Raw genomic sequence first — 18,281 nt, forward strand, 5'->3', positions numbered from 1 at the left:
TGAATACACGGAGAGCCAAAGCCGTACAATTCAAAAGCCATGCTCAACAAACAATTGCCATGCTCAACAAACAATTGTCTTGAAAAGACTCAACATTCAACTGCCATATTTCTGAAAGTGCTTTTTACTCTATCTAGATTCCCGATAACTCTTCTTGGTTGAGTTCTTTGAAGTTGATCAGGATCAAAGAAGAGTGTTTCTGCCCGGTTTTGAGCCGGGGACCTTTCGCGTGTGAGGCGAACGTGATGACCACTACACTACAGAAACTGCTGGAAAGCTAAGTACACGTTTGCGCGTAGATGCAACATTGATATTTAATTGTAAACCTTCAATACGACCGACCACATTATAACATCCATGAACGAGGATGCCACCAAGAGGCCCTTGGAAACACTTTCGGATACGCGCGTACCTGAAACATGGCAACTGAAATTTCGTACGAAAGAAAGTCCTTGGTTGCAGAATTGAAGTACCCTGAGCATAACTGCTATTAACAACCTTCAGTTGTTCACAGGACGACATGCCTCTTCGATTTGAATACACGGAGAGCCAAAGCCGTACAATTCAAAAGCCATGCTCAACAAACAATTGTCTTGAAAAGACTCAACATTCAACTGCCATATTTCTGAAAGTGCTTTTTACTCTATCTAGATTCCCGATAACTCTTCTTGGTTGAGTTCTTTGAAGTTGATCAGGATCAAAGAAGAGTGTTTCTGCCCGGTTTTGAGCCGGGGACCTTTCGCGTGTGAGGCGAACGTGATGACCACTACACTACAGAAACTGCTGGAAAGCTAAGTACACGTTTGCGCGTAGATGCAACATTGATATTTAATTGTAAACCTTCAATACGACCGACCACATTATAACATCCATGAACGAGGATGCCACCAAGAGGCCCTTGGAAACACTTTCGGATAAGCGCGTACCTGAACCATGGCAACTGAAATTTCGTACGAAAGAAAGTCCTTGGTTGCAGAATTGAAGTACGCTGAGCATAACTGCTATTAACAACCTTAAGTTGTTCACAGGACGACATGCCTCTTCGATTTGAATACACGGAGAGCCAAAGCCGTACAATTCAAAAGCCATGCTCAACAAACAATTGTCTTGCTCATCCAACAATTGTCTTGAAAAGACTCAACATTCAACTGCCATATTACTGAAAGTGCTTTTTACTCTATCTAGATTCCCGATAACTCTTCTTGGTTGAGTTCTTTGAAGTTGATCAGGATCAAAGAAGAGTGTTTCTGCCCGGTTTTGAGCCGGGGACCTTTCGCGTGTGAGGCGAACGTGATGACCACTACACTACAGAAACTGCTGGAAAGCTAAGTACACGTTTGCGCGTAGATGCAACATTGATATTTAATTGTAAACCTTCAATACGACCGACCACATTATAACATCCATGAACGAGGATGCCACCAAGAGGCCCTTGGAAACACTTTCGGATAAGCGCGTACCTGAACCATGGCAACTGAAATTTCGTACGAAAGAAAGTCCTTGGTTGCAGAATTGAAGTACCCTGAGCATAACTGCTATTAACAACCTTCAGTTGTTCACAGGACGACATGCCTCTTCGATTTGAATACACGGAGAGCCAAAGCCGTACAATTCAAAAGCCATGCTCAACAAACAATTGTCTTGCTCATCCAACAATTGTCTTGAAAAGACTCAACATTCAACTGCCATATTTCTGAAAGTGCTTTTTACTCTATCTAGATTCCCGATAACTCTTCTTGGTTGAGTTCTTTGAAGTTGATCAGGATCAAAGAAGAGTGTTTCTGCCCGGTTTTGAGCCGGGGACCTTTCGCGTGTGAGGCGAACGTGATGACCACTACACTACAGAAACTGCTGGAAAGCTAAGTACACGTTTGCGCGTAGATGCAACATTGATATTTAATTGTAAACCTTCAATACGACCGACCACATTATAACATCCATGAACGAGGATGCCACCAAGAGGCCCTTGGAAACACTTTCGGATAAGCGCGTACCTGAACCATGGCAACTGAAATTTCGTACGAAAGAAAGTCCTTGGTTGCAGAATTGAAGTACCCTGAGCATAACTGCTATTAACAACCTTCAGTTGTTCACAGGACGACATGCCTCTTCGATTTGAATACACGGAGAGCCAAAGCCGTACAATTCAAAAGCCATGCTCAACAAACAATTGTCTTGCTCATCAAACAATTGTCTTGAAAAGACTCAACATTCAACTGCCATATTTCTGAAAGTGCTTTTTACTCTATCTAGATTCCCGATAACTCTTCTTGGTTGAGTTCTTTGAAGTTGATCAGGATCAAAGAAGAGTGTTTCTGCCCGGTTTTGAGCCGGGGACCTTTCGCGTGTGAGGCGAACGTGATGACCACTACACTACAGAAACTGCTGGAAAGCTAAGTACACGTTTGCGCGTAGATGCAACATTGATATTTAATTGTAAACCTTCAATACGACCGACCACATTATAACATCCATGAACGAGGATGCCACCAAGAGGCCCTTGGAAACACTTTCGGATAAGCGCGTACCTGAACCATGGCAACTGAAATTTCGTACGAAAGAAAGTCCTTGGTTGCAGAATTGAAGTACCCTGAGCATAACTGCTATTAACAACCTTCAGTTGTTCACAGGACGACATGCCTCTTCGATTTGAATACACGGAGAGCCAAAGCCGTACAATTCAAAAGCCATGCTCAACAAACAATTGTCTTGCTCATCCAACAATTGTCTTGAAAAGACTCAACATTCAACTGCCATATTTCTGAAAGTGCTTTTTACTCTATCTAGATTCCCGATAACTTTTCTTGGTTGAGTTCTTTGAAGTTGATCAGGATCAAAGAAGAGTGTTTCTGCCCGGTTTTGAGCCGGGGACCTTTCGCGTGTTAGGCGAACGTGATGACCACTACACTACAGAAACTGCTGGAAAGCTAAGTACACGTTTGCGCGTAGATGCAACATTGATATTTAATTGTAAACCTTCAATACGACCGACCACATTATAACATCCATGAACGAGGATGCCACCAAGAGGCCCTTGGAAACACTTTCGGATAAGCGCGTACCTGAACCATGGCAACTGAAATTTCGTACGAAAGAAAGTCCTTGGTTGCAGAATTGAAGTACCCTGAGCATAACTGCTATTAACAACCTTCAGTTGTTCACAGGACGACATGCCTCTTCGATTTGAATACACGGAGAGCCAAAGCCGTACAATTCAAAAGCCATGCTCAACAAACAATTGTCTTGCTCATCCAACAATTGTCTTGAAAAGACTCAACATTCAACTGCCATATTTCTGAAAGTGCTTTTTACTCTATCTAGATTCCCGATAACTCTTCTTGGTTGAGTTCTTTGAAGTTGATCAGGATCAAAGAAGAGTGTTTCTGCCCGGTTTTGAGCCGGGGACCTTTCGCGTGTGAGGTGAACGTGATGACCACTACACTACAGAAACTGCTGGAAAGCTAAGTACACGTTTGCGCGTAGATGCAACATTGATATTTAATTGTAAACCTTCAATACGACCGACCACATTATAACATCCATGAACGAGGATGCCACCAAGAGGCCCTTGGAAACACTTTCGGATAAGCGCGTACCTGAACCATGGCAACTGAAATTTCGTACGAAAGAAAGTCCTTGGTTGCAGAATTGAAGTACCCTGAGCATAACTGCTATTAACAACCTTCAGTTGTTCACAGGACGACATGCCTCTTCGATTTGAATACACGGAGAGCCAAAGCCGTACAATTCAAAAGCCATGCTCAACAAACAATTGTCTTGCTCATCCAACAATTGTCTTGAAAAGACTCAACATTCAACTGCCATATTTCTGAAAGTGCTTTTTACTCTATCTAGATTCCCGATAACTCTTCTTGGTTGAGTTCTTTGAAGTTGATCAGGATCAAAGAAGAGTGTTTCTGCCCGGTTTTGAGCCGGGGACCTTTCGCGTGTGAGGCGAACGTGATGACCACTACACTACAGAAACTGCTGGAAAGCTAAGTACACGTTTGCGCGTAGATGCAACATTGATATTTAATTGTAAACCTTCAATACGACCGACCACATTATAACATCCATGAACGAGGATGCCACCAAGAGGCCCTTGGAAACACTTTCGGATAAGCGCGTACCTGAACCATGGCAACTGAAATTTCGTACGAAAGAAAGTCCTTGGTTGCAGAATTGAAGTACCCTGAGCATAACTGCTATTAACAACCTTCAGTTGTTCACAGGACGACATGCCTCTTCGATTTGAATACACGGAGAGCCAAAGCCGTACAATTCAAAAGCCATGCTCAACAAACAATTGTCTTGCTCATCCAACAATTGTCTTGAAAAGACTCAACATTCAACTGCCATATTTCTGAAAGTGCTTTTTACTCTATCTAGATTCCCGATAACTCTTCTTGGTTGAGTTCTTTGAAGTTGATCAGGATCAAAGAAGAGTGTTTCTGCCCGGTTTTGAGCCGGGGACCTTTCGCGTGTGAGGCGAACGTGATGACCACTACACTACAGAAACTGCTGGAAAGCTAAGTACACGTTTGCGCGTAGATGCAACATTGATATTTAATTGTAAACCTTCAATACGACCGACCACATTATAACATCCATGAACGAGGATGCCACCAAGAGGCCCTTGGAAACACTTTCGGATAAGCGCGTACCTGAACCATGGCAACTGAAATTTCGTACGAAAGAAAGTCCTTGGTTGCAGAATTGAAGTACCCTGAGCATAACTGCTATTAACAACCTTCAGTTGTTCACAGGACGACATGCCTCTTCGATTTGAATACACGGAGAGCCAAAGCCGTACAATTCAAAAGCCATGCTCAACAAACAATTGTCTTGCTCATCCAACAATTGTCTTGAAAAGACTCAACATTCAACTGCCATATTTCTGAAAGTGCTTTTTACTCTATCTAGATTCCCGATAACTCTTCTTGGTTGAGTTCTTTGAAGTTGATCAGGATCAAAGAAGAGTGTTTCTGCCCGGTTTTGAGCCGGGGACCTTTCGCGTGTGAGGCGAACGTGATGACCACTACACTACAGAAACTGCTGGAAAGCTAAGTACACGTTTGCGCGTAGATGCAACATTGATATTTAATTGTAAACCTTCAATACGACCGACCACATTATAACATCCATGAACGAGGATGCCACCAAGAGGCCCTTGGAAACACTTTCGGATAAGCGCGTACCTGAACCATGGCAACTGAAATTTCGTACGAAAGAAAGTCCTTGGTTGCAGAATTGAAGTACCCTGAGCATAACTGCTATTAACAACCTTCAGTTGTTCACAGGACGACATGCCTCTTCGATTTGAATACACGGAGAGCCAAAGCCGTACAATTCAAAAGCCATGCTCAACAAACAATTGTCTTGCTCATCCAACAATTGTCTTGAAAAGACTCAACATTCAACTGCCATATTTCTGAAAGTGCTTTTTACTCTATCTAGATTCCCGATAACTCTTCTTGGTTGAGTTCTTTGAAGTTGATCAGGATCAAAGAAGAGTGTTTCTGCCCGGTTTTGAGCCGGGGACCTTTCGCGTGTGAGGCGAACGTGATGACCACTACACTACAGAAACTGCTGGAAAGCTAAGTACACGTTTGCGCGTAGATGCAACATTGATATTTAATTGTAAACCTTCAATACGACCGACCACATTATAACATCCATGAACGAGGATGCCACCAAGAGGCCCTTGGAAACACTTTCGGATAAGCGCGTACCTGAAACATGGCAACTGAAATTTCGTACGAAAGAAAGTCCTTGGTTGCAGAATTGAAGTACCCTGAGCATAACTGCTATTAACAACCTTCAGTTGTTCACAGGACGACATGCCTCTTCGATTTGAATACACGGAGAGCCAAAGCCGTACAATTCAAAAGCCATGCTCAACAAACAATTGTCTTGCTCATCCAACAATTGTCTTGAAAAGACTCAACATTCAACTGCCATATTTCTGAAAGTGCTTTTTACTCTATCTAGATTCCCGATAACTCTTCTTGGTTGAGTTCTTTGAAGTTGATCAGGATCAAAGAAGAGTGTTTCTGCCCGGTTTTGAGCCGGGGACCTTTCGCGTGTGAGGCGAACGTGATGACCACTACACTACAGAAACTGCTGGAAAGCTAAGTACACGTTTGCGCGTAGATGCAACATTGATATTTAATTGTAAACCTTCAATACGACCGACCACATTATAACATCCATGAACGAGGATGCCACCAAGAGGCCCTTGGAAACACTTTCGGATAAGCGCGTACCTGAACCATGGCAACTGAAATTTCGTACGAAAGAAAGTCCTTGGTTGCAGAATTGAAGTACCCTGAGCATAACTGCTATTAACAACCTTCAGTTGTTCACAGGACGACATGCCTCTTCGATTTGAATACACGGAGAGCCAAAGCCGTACAATTCAAAAGCCATGCTCAACAAACAATTGTCTTGCTCATCCAACAATTGTCTTGAAAAGACTCAACATTCAACTGCCATATTTCTGAAAGTGCTTTTTACTCTATCTAGATTCCCGATAACTCTTCTTGGTTGAGTTCTTTGAAGTTGATCAGGATCAAAGAAGAGTGTTTCTGCCCGGTTTTGAGCCGGGGACCTTTCGCGTGTGAGGCGAACGTGATGACCACTACACTACAGAAACTGCTGGAAAGCTAAGTACACGTTTGCGCGTAGATGCAACATTGATATTTAATTGTAAACCTTCAATACGACCGACCACATTATAACATCCATGAACGAGGATGCCACCAAGAGGCCCTTGGAAACACTTTCGGATAAGCGCGTACCTGAACCATGGCAACTGAAATTTCGTACGAAAGAAAGTCCTTGGTTGCAGAATTGAAGTACCCTGAGCATAACTGCTATTAACAACCTTCAGTTGTTCACAGGACGACATGCCTCTTCGATTTGAATACACGGAGAGCCAAAGCCGTACAATTCAAAAGCCATGCTCAACAAACAATTGTCTTGCTCATCCAACAATTGTCTTGAAAAGACTCAACATTCAACTGCCATATTTCTGAAAGTGCTTTTTACTCTATCTAGATTCCCGATAACTCTTCTTGGTTGAGTTCTTTGAAGTTGATCAGGATCAAAGAAGAGTGTTTCTGCCCGGTTTTGAGCCGGGGACCTTTCGCGTGTGAGGCGAACGTGATGACCACTACACTACAGAAACTGCTGGAAAGCTAAGTACACGTTTGCGCGTAGATGCAACATTGATATTTAATTGTAAACCTTCAATACGACCGACCACATTATAACATCCATGAACGAGGATGCCACCAAGAGGCCCTTGGAAACACTTTCGGATAAGCGCGTACCTGAACCATGGCAACTGAAATTTCGTACGAAAGAAAGTCCTTGGTTGCAGAATTGAAGTACCCTGAGCATAACTGCTATTAACAACCTTCAGTTGTTCACAGGACGACATGCCTCTTCGATTTGAATACACGGAGAGCCAAAGCCGTACAATTCAAAAGCCATGCTCAACAAACAATTGTCTTGCTCATCCAACAATTGTCTTGAAAAGACTCAACATTCAACTGCCATATTTCTGAAAGTGCTTTTTACTCTATCTAGATTCCCGATAACTCTTCTTGGTTGAGTTCTTTGAAGTTGATCAGGATCAAAGAAGAGTGTTTCTGCCCGGTTTTGAGCCGGGGACCTTTCGCGTGTGAGGCGAACGTGATGACCACTACACTACAGAAACTGCTGGAAAGCTAAGTACACGTTTGCGCGTAGATGCAACATTGATATTTAATTGTAAACCTTCAATACGACCGACCACATTATAACATCCATGAACGAGGATGCCACCAAGAGGCCCTTGGAAACACTTTCGGATAAGCGCGTACCTGAACCATGGCAACTGAAATTTCGTACGAAAGAAAGTCCTTGGTTGCAGAATTGAAGTACCCTGAGCATAACTGCTATTAACAACCTTCAGTTGTTCACAGGACGACATGCCTCTTCGATTTGAATACACGGAGAGCCAAAGCCGTACAATTCAAAAGCCATGCTCAACAAACAATTGTCTTGCTCATCCAACAATTGTCTTGAAAAGACTCAACATTCAACTGCCATATTTCTGAAAGTGCTTTTTACTCTATCTAGATTCCCGATAACTCTTCTTGGTTGAGTTCTTTGAAGTTGATCAGGATCAAAGAAGAGTGTTTCTGCCCGGTTTTGAGCCGGGGACCTTTCGCGTGTGAGGCGAACGTGATGACCACTACACTACAGAAACTGCTGGAAAGCTAAGTACACGTTTGCGCGTAGATGCAACATTGATATTTAATTGTAAACCTTCAATACGACCGACCACATTATAACATCCATGAACGAGGATGCCACCAAGAGGCCCTTGGAAACACTTTCGGATAAGCGCGTACCTGAACCATGGCAACTGAAATTTCGTACGAAAGAAAGTCCTTGGTTGCAGAATTGAAGTACCCTGAGCATAACTGCTATTAACAACCTTCAGTTGTTCACAGGACGACATGCCTCTTCGATTTGAATACACGGAGAGCCAAAGCCGTACAATTCAAAAGCCATGCTCAACAAACAATTGTCTTGCTCATCCAACAATTGTCTTGAAAAGACTCAACATTCAACTGCCATATTTCTGAAAGTGCTTTTTACTCTATCTAGATTCCCGATAACTCTTCTTGGTTGAGTTCTTTGAAGTTGATCAGGATCAAAGAAGAGTGTTTCTGCCCGGTTTTGAGCCGGGGACCTTTCGCGTGTGAGGCGAACGTGATGACCACTACACTACAGAAACTGCTGGAAAGCTAAGTACACGTTTGCGCGTAGATGCAACATTGATATTTAATTGTAAACCTTCAATACGACCGACCACATTATAACATCCATGAACGAGGATGCCACCAAGAGGCCCTTGGAAACACTTTCGGATAAGCGCGTACCTGAACCATGGCAACTGAAATTTCGTACGAAAGAAAGTCCTTGGTTGCAGAATTGAAGTACCCTGAGCATAACTGCTATTAACAACCTTCAGTTGTTCACAGGACGACATGCCTCTTCGATTTGAATACACGGAGAGCCAAAGCCGTACAATTCAAAAGCCATGCTCAACAAACAATTGTCTTGCTCATCCAACAATTGTCTTGAAAAGACTCAACATTCAACTGCCATATTTCTGAAAGTGCTTTTTACTCTATCTAGATTCCCGATAACTCTTCTTGGTTGAGTTCTTTGAAGTTGATCAGGATCAAAGAAGAGTGTTTCTGCCCGGTTTTGAGCCGGGGACCTTTCGCGTGTGAGGCGAACGTGATGACCACTACACTACAGAAACTGCTGGAAAGCTAAGTACACGTTTGCGCGTAGATGCAACATTGATATTTAATTGTAAACCTTCAATACGACCGACCACATTATAACATCCATGAACGAGGATGCCACCAAGAGGCCCTTGGAAACACTTTCGGATAAGCGCGTACCTGAACCATGGCAACTGAAATTTCGTACGAAAGAAAGTCCTTGGTTGCAGAATTGAAGTACCCTGAGCATAACTGCTATTAACAACCTTAAGTTGTTCACAGGACGACATGCCTCTTCGATTTGAATACACGGAGAGCCAAAGCCGTACAATTCAAAAGCCATGCTCAACAAACAATTGTCTTGCTCATCCAACAATTGTCTTGAGAAGACTCAACATTCAACTGCCATATTTCTGAAAGTGCTTTTTACTCTATCTAGATTCCCGATAACTCTTCTTGGTTGAGTTCTTTGAAGTTGATCAGGATCAAAGAAGAGTGTTTCTGCCCGGTTTTGAGCCGGGGACCTTTCGCGTGTGAGGCGAACGTGATGACCACTACACTACAGAAACTGCTGGAAAGCTAAGTACACGTTTGCGCGTAGATGCAACATTGATATTTAATTGTAAACCTTCAATACGACCGACCACATTATAACATCCATGAACGAGGATGCCACCAAGAGGCCCTTGGAAACACTTTCGGATAAGCGCGTACCTGAACCATGGCAACTGAAATTTCGTACGAAAGAAAGTCCTTGGTTGCAGAATTGAAGTACCCTGAGCATAACTGCTATTAACAACCTTCAGTTGTTCACAGGACGACATGCCTCTTCGATTTGAATACACGGAGAGCCAAAGCCGTACAATTCAAAAGCCATGCTCAACAAACAATTGTCTTGCTCATCCAACAATTGTCTTGAAAAGACTCAACATTCAACTGCCATATTTCTGAAAGTGCTTTTTACTCTATCTAGATTCCCGATAACTCTTCTTGGTTGAGTTCTTTGAAGTTGATCAGGATCAAAGAAGAGTGTTTCTGCCCGGTTTTGAGCCGGGGACCTTTCGCGCGGGGAGCGCGTATAGTAAGGTCTAACTCTCTTAACTTTACCATTCATTCTCTATGGTAGTTCTTACACTGTGACTGCAATATATTTCTGGCCACAAGCGAGAAATTGGGGGCGCTGTTGCGCCCTTTTGGTAGAGGTAAGGAGACCCCGTTTCCAGTGACAGAGAGTGAGAGACGGAGCAACAGCAGCAGCATCTTACAGATAGAGACGACATTAGCGACACAATTCGACTTCTAACATCACGTCAAACTTATCAAACGTAAGTGGGGCTTATTTTTCTATGACTGAATTAACACTTATCATATTGTTACACTGTTTTTGCAATAGTTGTTAGTTGTTTGTTTGTTTGTCTTTAACTCTGTGTGTCTAAGGTACTGTAACTTTTGTTAGCTAACGTTACACTAACGTCATGTATTTACAGTAAATGTCAGCGTTAACAGCAGCTGATTTATTACTCATTACACATGGCAAAAGAGCTGTCAAATGTGTTTTACAGGTGTATCTTGTTAACACTGTTCCAAAATACTGCATTATTTGACTCTTTTCATTGCTGCAGTTCTTAATCTGGTAAATACTACAGTATTCAGTCTTAAAACTTTTTTTTTGCTATCTTCTATTGTACTTTTGTTATTATGTTATGGCTAAAGATGTTACCCATCTGCTTTTCAGTCTGTCTGTTCGTGCAATAGAGAAGTTGCTACCTAGTCATTACAAATCCCAATTAATGTAAACATGAAATAAAGTGAGTTCACTCACATTGACAGGGCAATACATAACAAATCTTCCTGCCCACCTGCCCCTCTGTTTGTTTGTTTGTCTGCCTGTCTGATCATGTAATATAAATGTGTTACCTATACAAATCCTGATTAACGTGAATGAATGAAATGAATAACTCTGCTAATATAACAGTATGATTATTTTTGCACTTCTTAATATATATACTTTGCATTGTGTTTTTCTGTGTGCAGGAGATAATGAAGAAAACCATATTCTTCCCAGGAAAGATGAGAGTGTCTTTCAGGAAGGGTCCATCTGGCCACCTGAGACAGGACCCTTCAGAGGAGGGGATGAGAATACAAAAAAATCCTTCCCTTCAGGACAAGTCTGCTGCTCAGAAACATGAGCATGTGAGGACAAATGCTCTCACTGAGGTCCTTCAGAGGGGAGGGGATGTATCTGACCGACTCGAGGTGATGGGGGAGTACTGCTACAGTTTGGAAAGTATAAGGGGAAACTGTACTCCATCACCTGTGCTTTATAGGGCCACCAGCAGCAGTCTCCAGAGCCCCGGCTGTGTCTACACCAACAGGTTTATCTCCAGCAGTGTGGAGGGATAACTTATCCGTGTTCGGGTCTGTTCTGATGCTTGTGTTATTCTGTTCTCCAACTAACTGAAGGAATTAACATGTCAGCAATGATGGTAATTGTTTTTCCTTTTTTGCATGCTTTTTTTAGACTGTCATACAAGGATTTGGCATTTTAAATATTGGCTTAGGAAACCTAGCTTCTTACCCTCTAAGATATCATGCCACACCTTTGAATGAAAGATGTGCTTGCTATATATGTATGCTGTTTCTCTGCTTTACCTGTTTCCAAACACATATAGACATTATGTTTTTCTATTTAAAATAATTGGGATTCACAAGTGAATGCAACAGGGTATTTTCATTCTGTTAAAGAGACAACGGGTAAAGACAGATTGTGAAGCTTGAAACAACTTAACACTTGAGGAACATGACACAGGATTGTTTCTACAGCCCACAGGACTTATCCAACTGCCACTGCCACTGTGTCCAGACCCGATGGACCTGCTCCTCTGAAAGGTTATTGGGTTTTTATACTCCTCACTTGGATCCATCTTGAATCTTTTTCATACATATTATGTATATATACCCTCATGTTTGTTTTCGCCTTTCATCCTTCAGCCACAGTGAAGGCACCGCTGCCGGTCCCTCCTCAGCTGCTCGCCATTGCCCCAAAGCTCGGGATAGAAGAGCAGGCGCCAAATGTGTTGAGACAAAGTATGTGTTCTTCTTATACTACCAGTGTATCTCACAAAAACTTCAATTTCATTCTGACAAATCACATTGTCACGGTGTCATACAGTATAGTGCTCACGTTTTAGGTAAAGTTAAGTAATGATATCATCGTCTCTGTTTTCATTTATTCACAACTTCTTAAATGCTGCTTCTTAATTTTTCCATGTATAATGTGTATACGTCACTTGCCTGTTTGTATCTCATCATCCCAGATTCATCACCACATAATATGGCCCCTGTGGAAGCGCAGGGAGACACTGTCCTTGATGAAGGTATGGATATCTGTGACACTGTATTATAGCAGTCATTTATATAGAGCTTTATTCAATTTTATCTGATGTAACTGTGGTGTTTTACTGTGTCTTACAGCTCTGACTTGCCCAGCGCCTCCTGTCCCCTTAGCAGCACCACACCAGCCTGCAGCCTCTGTCCCGGGCTATAATGAGGATGTTGCCAACTGGAACTGCTCACACCAGCAGAAGATTTGGATGAAGACTGAGTTGGAAACATTGGGTCTGTGGCCAGGTTCACGTCCAGTGAGACATCTAATGAACATGTTGTCCCTGTGGCGTTATCCGCCTCAGCCTGAGCTCATAGACTCGATATCTGACCTGCCTTCACCCAATTTTTATCAGCTTCATCCATATTTCATTTGGAAGCCAGAGCACGCGATCATGGAGAGGGTGAGAAACAACTTTGTTTTGCCCTGTCTCTATGGTTGTCCGAACCCTCAGGTCGTTTCTTCTGGCATTGGAAGGCCAAGAGTCATCCTTGGGACAAGCGGCCAGTACTATATTTTGGCTTCGCGACTCACCTGCAAGGTCTGCAAAAAGTACTGGCATGCTGACAAGCCCCAGTGGCTGGAGAAGCTACCCCAGCGTTTCAGCAACATCGTGCCGGCCTTCCTGACTCACAAAAAGGCAGTCTGCAAATCTGTCCTGGATCAGATGAGGCGCAGCGGCAGATCACCAGAGGACATGTCCAAGCAGCTGACGGAGGCGCTCAATCTGAAATATGAGAGAGCTCATCTGGCCTACCTGCTGTGTGTGCAGAATGTCAGGGATGCTGAGGCAGGAGTCTACGGCCAAAGGACCATCACTGGGTTCCTCAGACAGGAAGATACTCCGGCTCCATTTGGTGGATACTCGGATGGTGATGGCTGGTGTGGAGTTTCTGTCTCTTCCCACTACCTGGTGGAGTGCCTGGTCCGTGAGTATCAGCGGCAGGAGGAGCTCCTTACTCTGCTGCTTCAGGGGACCTTTGGTCAGGCACTGAGGTCAGATCACACTCGGAGAGTGGCTAGGAAGGTTGTGCTGTCGTCCGGCACCATGTCTTCCTATGCCATCATGAATGAGAACTGGATGATCCTGAGCTGGGTGATGCTGCAGTCAGAGTGTGATAGGTCCCTTAACCCGTTGTATGAGGGTCTGTCTCAACGCTACACTGTGGCTGGAGTGGAGAAGGCACGCTACCAGTGGGTGGACAGGTATAAACAACAAGTTTCAATTGAAAACAGTTTATTCTTTTTTTTTAGTTGTTTTTTAATTGTGCATTTTATTCTGTAATCTGACTCTTCATAAATATAATACACATGAATAGTTACAGTTAATTATTACACTAATTTTGTACGAAGATATTGTACAAGGTTTATAGCTGTAATGACATTTCTTTTTAATGCTTTAGGGACTGCTGCGCTGCCTTCAAGGTCCTTCAACCTGGGGCTCAGGAGCACTTGTGGGACAGCTGGAGGACCACAGATGCTATCCTGGCAGAGGCCACCTCTGGAAATCTCAAGAACATTTGCGCATCAAGGAACAAGTTTAACAAAGACATTATTGTCAAGTTGGACTTGTTTCATTGTATGCGGCGGTTTACCAGGGAGTGTGTCTCCGAGCATCATTCTTTGTACAGCTCCTTCTGCCAGTTCCTCTCTGCAGCATTCGTTGTGGTGGACCACAGCGATCTCCAGAAGCGGAAGGAGGCGTACACGTTCTGCAGAATTTCTCCTGCTAACCCCACCAAGCAGCACATAAGAGAGCACTGCAGGACAAAGGTGCCACAGCCAATGGAACTGCTGCAAAGAGTGGAAGACGTCCTCCATCACTATTACATGGCAAAGGATGCCAATGATTTGCTCCTTTTTAAAGACTCAATGTTAAAGGTGTGGAGGATCCAGCGCATCCACATCCTCCGAGGCTGCCTGAGCGACCCTGAAGTGGGAGAGGGAATCCTCTACAGGTATGGTGGCACCCTGCAGCTGAATTACAACAAGGGCGAGGGAGCTGCCGTGCCTGTGTGGATCCCTGTGAGAGGCACCTCTCAGCAGGAGGGTTTCCACGGACACCAAGCCCAATGGGTGACAGGCAACCGGGTGTCCTGTGAACTATTCCAGGCCCAAGCTATGACTGGAGTTGTGCGCTGGAACTACCAGAGGCTGGTGGACCTGAAACAGCCAGATGTGGAGCTGCCAGCCGTGTTTGACCCCCGGTTGATTTCAGAGCTTAACACCATCTCTGTAAAAGTCACAGGAAGGTCCAAATACCCAGCACTGCAGCTCTCCAACAGGGACACGGGGGAGAGATTTGGACTGCAGTACGTGGAGCCAGGCTGTCGTCCTGTTGTTTTGAACTGGGACAAGAACAGGGCACAGCCAAACAACCCAGCGGCAGTAGCCATGGAGACAGAGCATCATTGCCCTGCCCCTACTGTTGTAGTGGGCACAGAATCTCAGGTAATCCAGTTCATATTTATATCTACTTACTGTCAAGTACTGACAGACTGGCTGACTAACTAATTCACTATATTTGTGCTATTTCAGGAATCCTCTGCTGATCCAGTTGGGGCAGTGCCAATTCTGTCTTCCAGTTCCCGGCAGTCCTCTGATGTTGTGACCAAGTCCCTGCCGCCTTTCACACAAGCCTCTGCCACACAAAAACCAGAGCCTTTGATAGATACAGGTCATTCTAATTACCTACCTACCTCACTGTTAAAAACAGGCGTGCACATAATATATGTAATATCATCATGTTGAAATATTGTTTATTAACAACAATCATTAAGCAAGTGTATGCAAAATGTAAAAGCCATTGAAAAGCATAATAGAACAAGAGGTAGGAATATAAGATAATCATTTATTTGTCCCACAAAAGTTACATTAGCTGTGAAGTGAAATGACTAAAAGAGCTAATTGATTTGCAACACACTGGCATAAAACAATATAATTAACATATATTTCTTTTTTAGACTTGACAGGGGTAGCACCGCTGCCTCAGTCCTCCTCTCCTCGAGCCACCCGCACTGGACCAATTAAAACTGGTGGCCTCATTCAAGTCTTGGACCATGGTCGGTGGACAGAACCCATGAAAGCTGCCATCGACGAGCTTCTGGTAAACCACCGTGGTGCCAAAGATGTCCTGAAGCGGGTGGATGCGGACTACGCTGCCATGGTCCAGAGGGGATGCACAGACCGGAACAGCCTCCTTCACCCGACCACAGTCCAACATATCTCACGATATGTTAAACATCTGGCAAAATTAAAAAATACCAGCTCTTCCCTCAACACATCCCCAGAAAAGGTCTTAGAGACACAGCAGCTGTGGCATAGTTTGACCTCAGGCAGCCAAACTATCAGTGTGCCTGTCATAACTCTGCCACCTGCCATATTCAACCCTCCAGCTGTGGCTCCCAGACAGGAGGACTCACTGAGCAGGGCTTCAGTGGAGAAGATTGTGGCAGACGTCCTGGCAAATCAACAGCAGCCGCAGCAGCAACAACAGCCTCAGAAAAAGACGCTGATGAGAAACTGTTTAGCCTGCGGTCAGCCTAAATCCCGATATCTTGGGGATGGCTCTTCAGTGCATTTTTTTTACCAGTCAAAAACGGTAAAATACTTTTACTGCTCCACCAAGGTCTTTAAGACCTATGCTAAGGAAGGCCTCAAAGACACCAGGATGTCTTTTGAGAACTTTGCTGCAACTCAGTTTTTTGAGCGAGAGCTGGAGGCTGCCAGACAGAGGGGGGCAGAGTGGAGAAAGGTTGCAGAGGAGAGAGGGAAGAGGAAGGCAGCTGTGCAGCTGCCAACAGGCCGTCTCTGCAGGTTTTGTCACCAACCACTGAAGCAGAGTCCCAACAGCCCTCATACCCATGCATCCTTCCCAGGGGTTCCAGGGAAGTACATCTACTGCCCCTCCAGAGTCTTCTCCTTATATAATGCACAGGGCATGGAGAAGGAGATGACATGGCGGGAGTTCCAGCAGTCGGACTTCTATGATGTTGAAAGGGACAGATGGATTGCAGACAAAAGGAAGCCCTAACCTACCCTCACATACACACAGGCACGCCACTTCCTGGGTCTACTAAGTTGCATACTAACTTAACATACAAACTAAGCCGTTTTGCCTGCAGCAAAAGCGAGACCCCTAAACTATCAGCCTTTTCACCAGTCCTGACAATCCTGCCGATAACAAAACAGTTTTGGTTAATGCCCTCAAAAAACTCAATTCATAATAAAGAATAATAATCATTTCAGGGATTTCTATACAGTAGGTCCTCCACTCCAACCTTGTCTGTGCTGGGGCCTTAAACATGTAATGTATTTAAATGTTGCACTAGAATATTATATAATATACTAGAATAAATAAATGGATCATTAGGCGCGTTCACACCAAGTACTTTTCCCACAGTAGTTCATGAGAACTTTAGTTCATGAGAGTTCTTTTAGTTCTGACGAACTAAAGCAGATCGCGTTCACACCAAAATGAGTTCCTGGGGGTGGATTAGGCAAATGAGCCGCTGACGTCACTTCTTCTGCTTTGGTTTTCCTGGCAGGCCGCAAACAACTTCACGGCGAGTACAGTAGGTGGCGGTATGCACCTTAAAGTTGCAATTCGCCAAAAAACCGAGAGAAGAAGAAAAAAAACTTCCGCTTCCGCTGTATGCTTCTGTTTACCTTCCGACCTCAGACACGGTATGGAGTTGACGTTTTGGTGCTCGTGTTATACAGCTTCGTAACGGAGTTATTTAAGCCAATAACTCAGCCACAAATACAAATACAGATCGACCATTCAAATGCAATAGAAATGCTGAGTCGGAGGCGAAGGCGGTTAAGAAGCCTTAACAAAAGGATTAGACGACGAAATCACACGCGATGGACATGTTTCGCCGTTGTACAGCCGAGGATGATGGCCGTTATCACGCCCAAAGAACAGCAATGGTACGTTCATTAAATCACATTAATACTATCTAATGTAGGATTTATGGAGTTATGTAGGGCTAATTTGTGTCTTTGTATGTGTTCCAGATATGCGAATACTACGGAACTCTGGGTGAACAATAGAACGTCGGCCTGGTGGGAGGTGGTGCCAACGTGTGCAGTGGATCGAAGATTTCCGAATGTCCAAGGGCTCTTTTCAACTCCTCTGTATTCGCCTGGAAGCAATGTTGTGGAGAGGCATCTGAACAGCATGGAAATTGTAAATTGACAATAAAGCTGATATTTTGTACAGTGCATTTGGTTCTCTCTTTTATTTACCAGTCAACAGACACAATTACAATAGTGCAGACACACCTTAGTGCAAAGATTAAATGTCAGTATCAAAACAGTACTCATACTGTATATTTGTATATTAATGAGTATATTATGTTAAATGTGTGTTAAAGACAATGGGATGAGGTTGAAAGCTCTTTAAAAACTTTTGTATACATACATGTTAACATACATGTTAAGCATGCACACCTGAAGAACTACGTTACACACACACAGGTTAGTCTGTGTACCGCTGCACTGCTGCTGGTTTAAACAAAGACAGTCATGATGCTAGTGCCGTGCATGTAGGTTCTCTTTTATTTATCAGCAGCAGATCAATAAGTGTCAGTAGTATCAAAACA

General features: G+C 43.8%; 1 protein-coding gene, 1 long non-coding RNA gene and 19 other non-coding genes across 21 annotated transcripts; 2 read left to right on the forward strand and 19 right to left on the reverse strand.

The window, feature by feature from the left end:
- Positions 1-194: 194 nt before the first annotated feature.
- trnav-cac lies at positions 195-267 on the reverse strand. Its single transcript has one exon. It is a non-coding gene; the product is annotated as a tRNA-Val (tRNA).
- Positions 268-708: 441 nt separating this feature from the next.
- On the reverse strand, positions 709-781 carry trnav-cac. Its single transcript has one exon. It is a non-coding gene; the product is annotated as a tRNA-Val (tRNA).
- A 461-nt stretch (positions 782-1,242) lies between these two features.
- trnav-cac lies at positions 1,243-1,315 on the reverse strand. Its single transcript has one exon. It is a non-coding gene; the product is annotated as a tRNA-Val (tRNA).
- Positions 1,316-1,776: 461 nt separating this feature from the next.
- trnav-cac lies at positions 1,777-1,849 on the reverse strand. The gene has a single exon. It is a non-coding gene; the product is annotated as a tRNA-Val (tRNA).
- Positions 1,850-2,310: 461 nt separating this feature from the next.
- Positions 2,311-2,383, reverse strand: trnav-cac. The gene has a single exon. It is a non-coding gene; the product is annotated as a tRNA-Val (tRNA).
- A 461-nt stretch (positions 2,384-2,844) lies between these two features.
- Positions 2,845-2,917, reverse strand: trnav-aac. The gene has a single exon. It is a non-coding gene; the product is annotated as a tRNA-Val (tRNA).
- A 461-nt stretch (positions 2,918-3,378) lies between these two features.
- Positions 3,379-3,451, reverse strand: trnav-cac. Its single transcript has one exon. It is a non-coding gene; the product is annotated as a tRNA-Val (tRNA).
- A 461-nt stretch (positions 3,452-3,912) lies between these two features.
- trnav-cac lies at positions 3,913-3,985 on the reverse strand. Its single transcript has one exon. It is a non-coding gene; the product is annotated as a tRNA-Val (tRNA).
- Positions 3,986-4,446: 461 nt separating this feature from the next.
- Positions 4,447-4,519, reverse strand: trnav-cac. Its single transcript has one exon. It is a non-coding gene; the product is annotated as a tRNA-Val (tRNA).
- Positions 4,520-4,980: 461 nt separating this feature from the next.
- trnav-cac lies at positions 4,981-5,053 on the reverse strand. The gene has a single exon. It is a non-coding gene; the product is annotated as a tRNA-Val (tRNA).
- Positions 5,054-5,514: 461 nt separating this feature from the next.
- Positions 5,515-5,587, reverse strand: trnav-cac. Its single transcript has one exon. It is a non-coding gene; the product is annotated as a tRNA-Val (tRNA).
- Positions 5,588-6,048: 461 nt separating this feature from the next.
- Positions 6,049-6,121, reverse strand: trnav-cac. Its single transcript has one exon. It is a non-coding gene; the product is annotated as a tRNA-Val (tRNA).
- A 461-nt stretch (positions 6,122-6,582) lies between these two features.
- Positions 6,583-6,655, reverse strand: trnav-cac. The gene has a single exon. It is a non-coding gene; the product is annotated as a tRNA-Val (tRNA).
- A 461-nt stretch (positions 6,656-7,116) lies between these two features.
- On the reverse strand, positions 7,117-7,189 carry trnav-cac. The gene has a single exon. It is a non-coding gene; the product is annotated as a tRNA-Val (tRNA).
- Positions 7,190-7,650: 461 nt separating this feature from the next.
- Positions 7,651-7,723, reverse strand: trnav-cac. Its single transcript has one exon. It is a non-coding gene; the product is annotated as a tRNA-Val (tRNA).
- A 461-nt stretch (positions 7,724-8,184) lies between these two features.
- trnav-cac lies at positions 8,185-8,257 on the reverse strand. Its single transcript has one exon. It is a non-coding gene; the product is annotated as a tRNA-Val (tRNA).
- A 461-nt stretch (positions 8,258-8,718) lies between these two features.
- On the reverse strand, positions 8,719-8,791 carry trnav-cac. Its single transcript has one exon. It is a non-coding gene; the product is annotated as a tRNA-Val (tRNA).
- Positions 8,792-9,252: 461 nt separating this feature from the next.
- Positions 9,253-9,325, reverse strand: trnav-cac. Its single transcript has one exon. It is a non-coding gene; the product is annotated as a tRNA-Val (tRNA).
- A 461-nt stretch (positions 9,326-9,786) lies between these two features.
- On the reverse strand, positions 9,787-9,859 carry trnav-cac. Its single transcript has one exon. It is a non-coding gene; the product is annotated as a tRNA-Val (tRNA).
- Positions 9,860-11,686: 1,827 nt separating this feature from the next.
- LOC117483612 lies at positions 11,687-12,667 on the forward strand. The gene is made up of 4 exons (XR_004555990.1): positions 11,687-11,776; positions 12,114-12,179; positions 12,282-12,377; positions 12,608-12,667. It is a non-coding gene; the product is annotated as an uncharacterized LOC117483612 (long non-coding RNA).
- A 704-nt stretch (positions 12,668-13,371) lies between these two features.
- Positions 13,372-16,914, forward strand: LOC117483652. The gene is made up of 4 exons (XM_034132035.1): positions 13,372-13,881; positions 14,079-15,126; positions 15,214-15,352; positions 15,639-16,914. Exons 1-4 carry the CDS (start codon positions 13,373-13,375, stop codon positions 16,706-16,708), a joined length of 2,766 nt encoding a protein of 921 aa, XP_033987926.1. The 5' UTR covers position 13,372; the 3' UTR covers positions 16,709-16,914.
- The last annotated feature ends 1,367 nt before the right edge of the window (positions 16,915-18,281 follow it).

The sequence above is a fragment of the Trematomus bernacchii genome, unplaced genomic scaffold (genome assembly GCF_902827165.1).
Source record: "Trematomus bernacchii unplaced genomic scaffold, fTreBer1.1, whole genome shotgun sequence".
Lineage (NCBI taxonomy): Eukaryota > Metazoa > Chordata > Actinopteri > Perciformes > Nototheniidae > Trematomus > Trematomus bernacchii.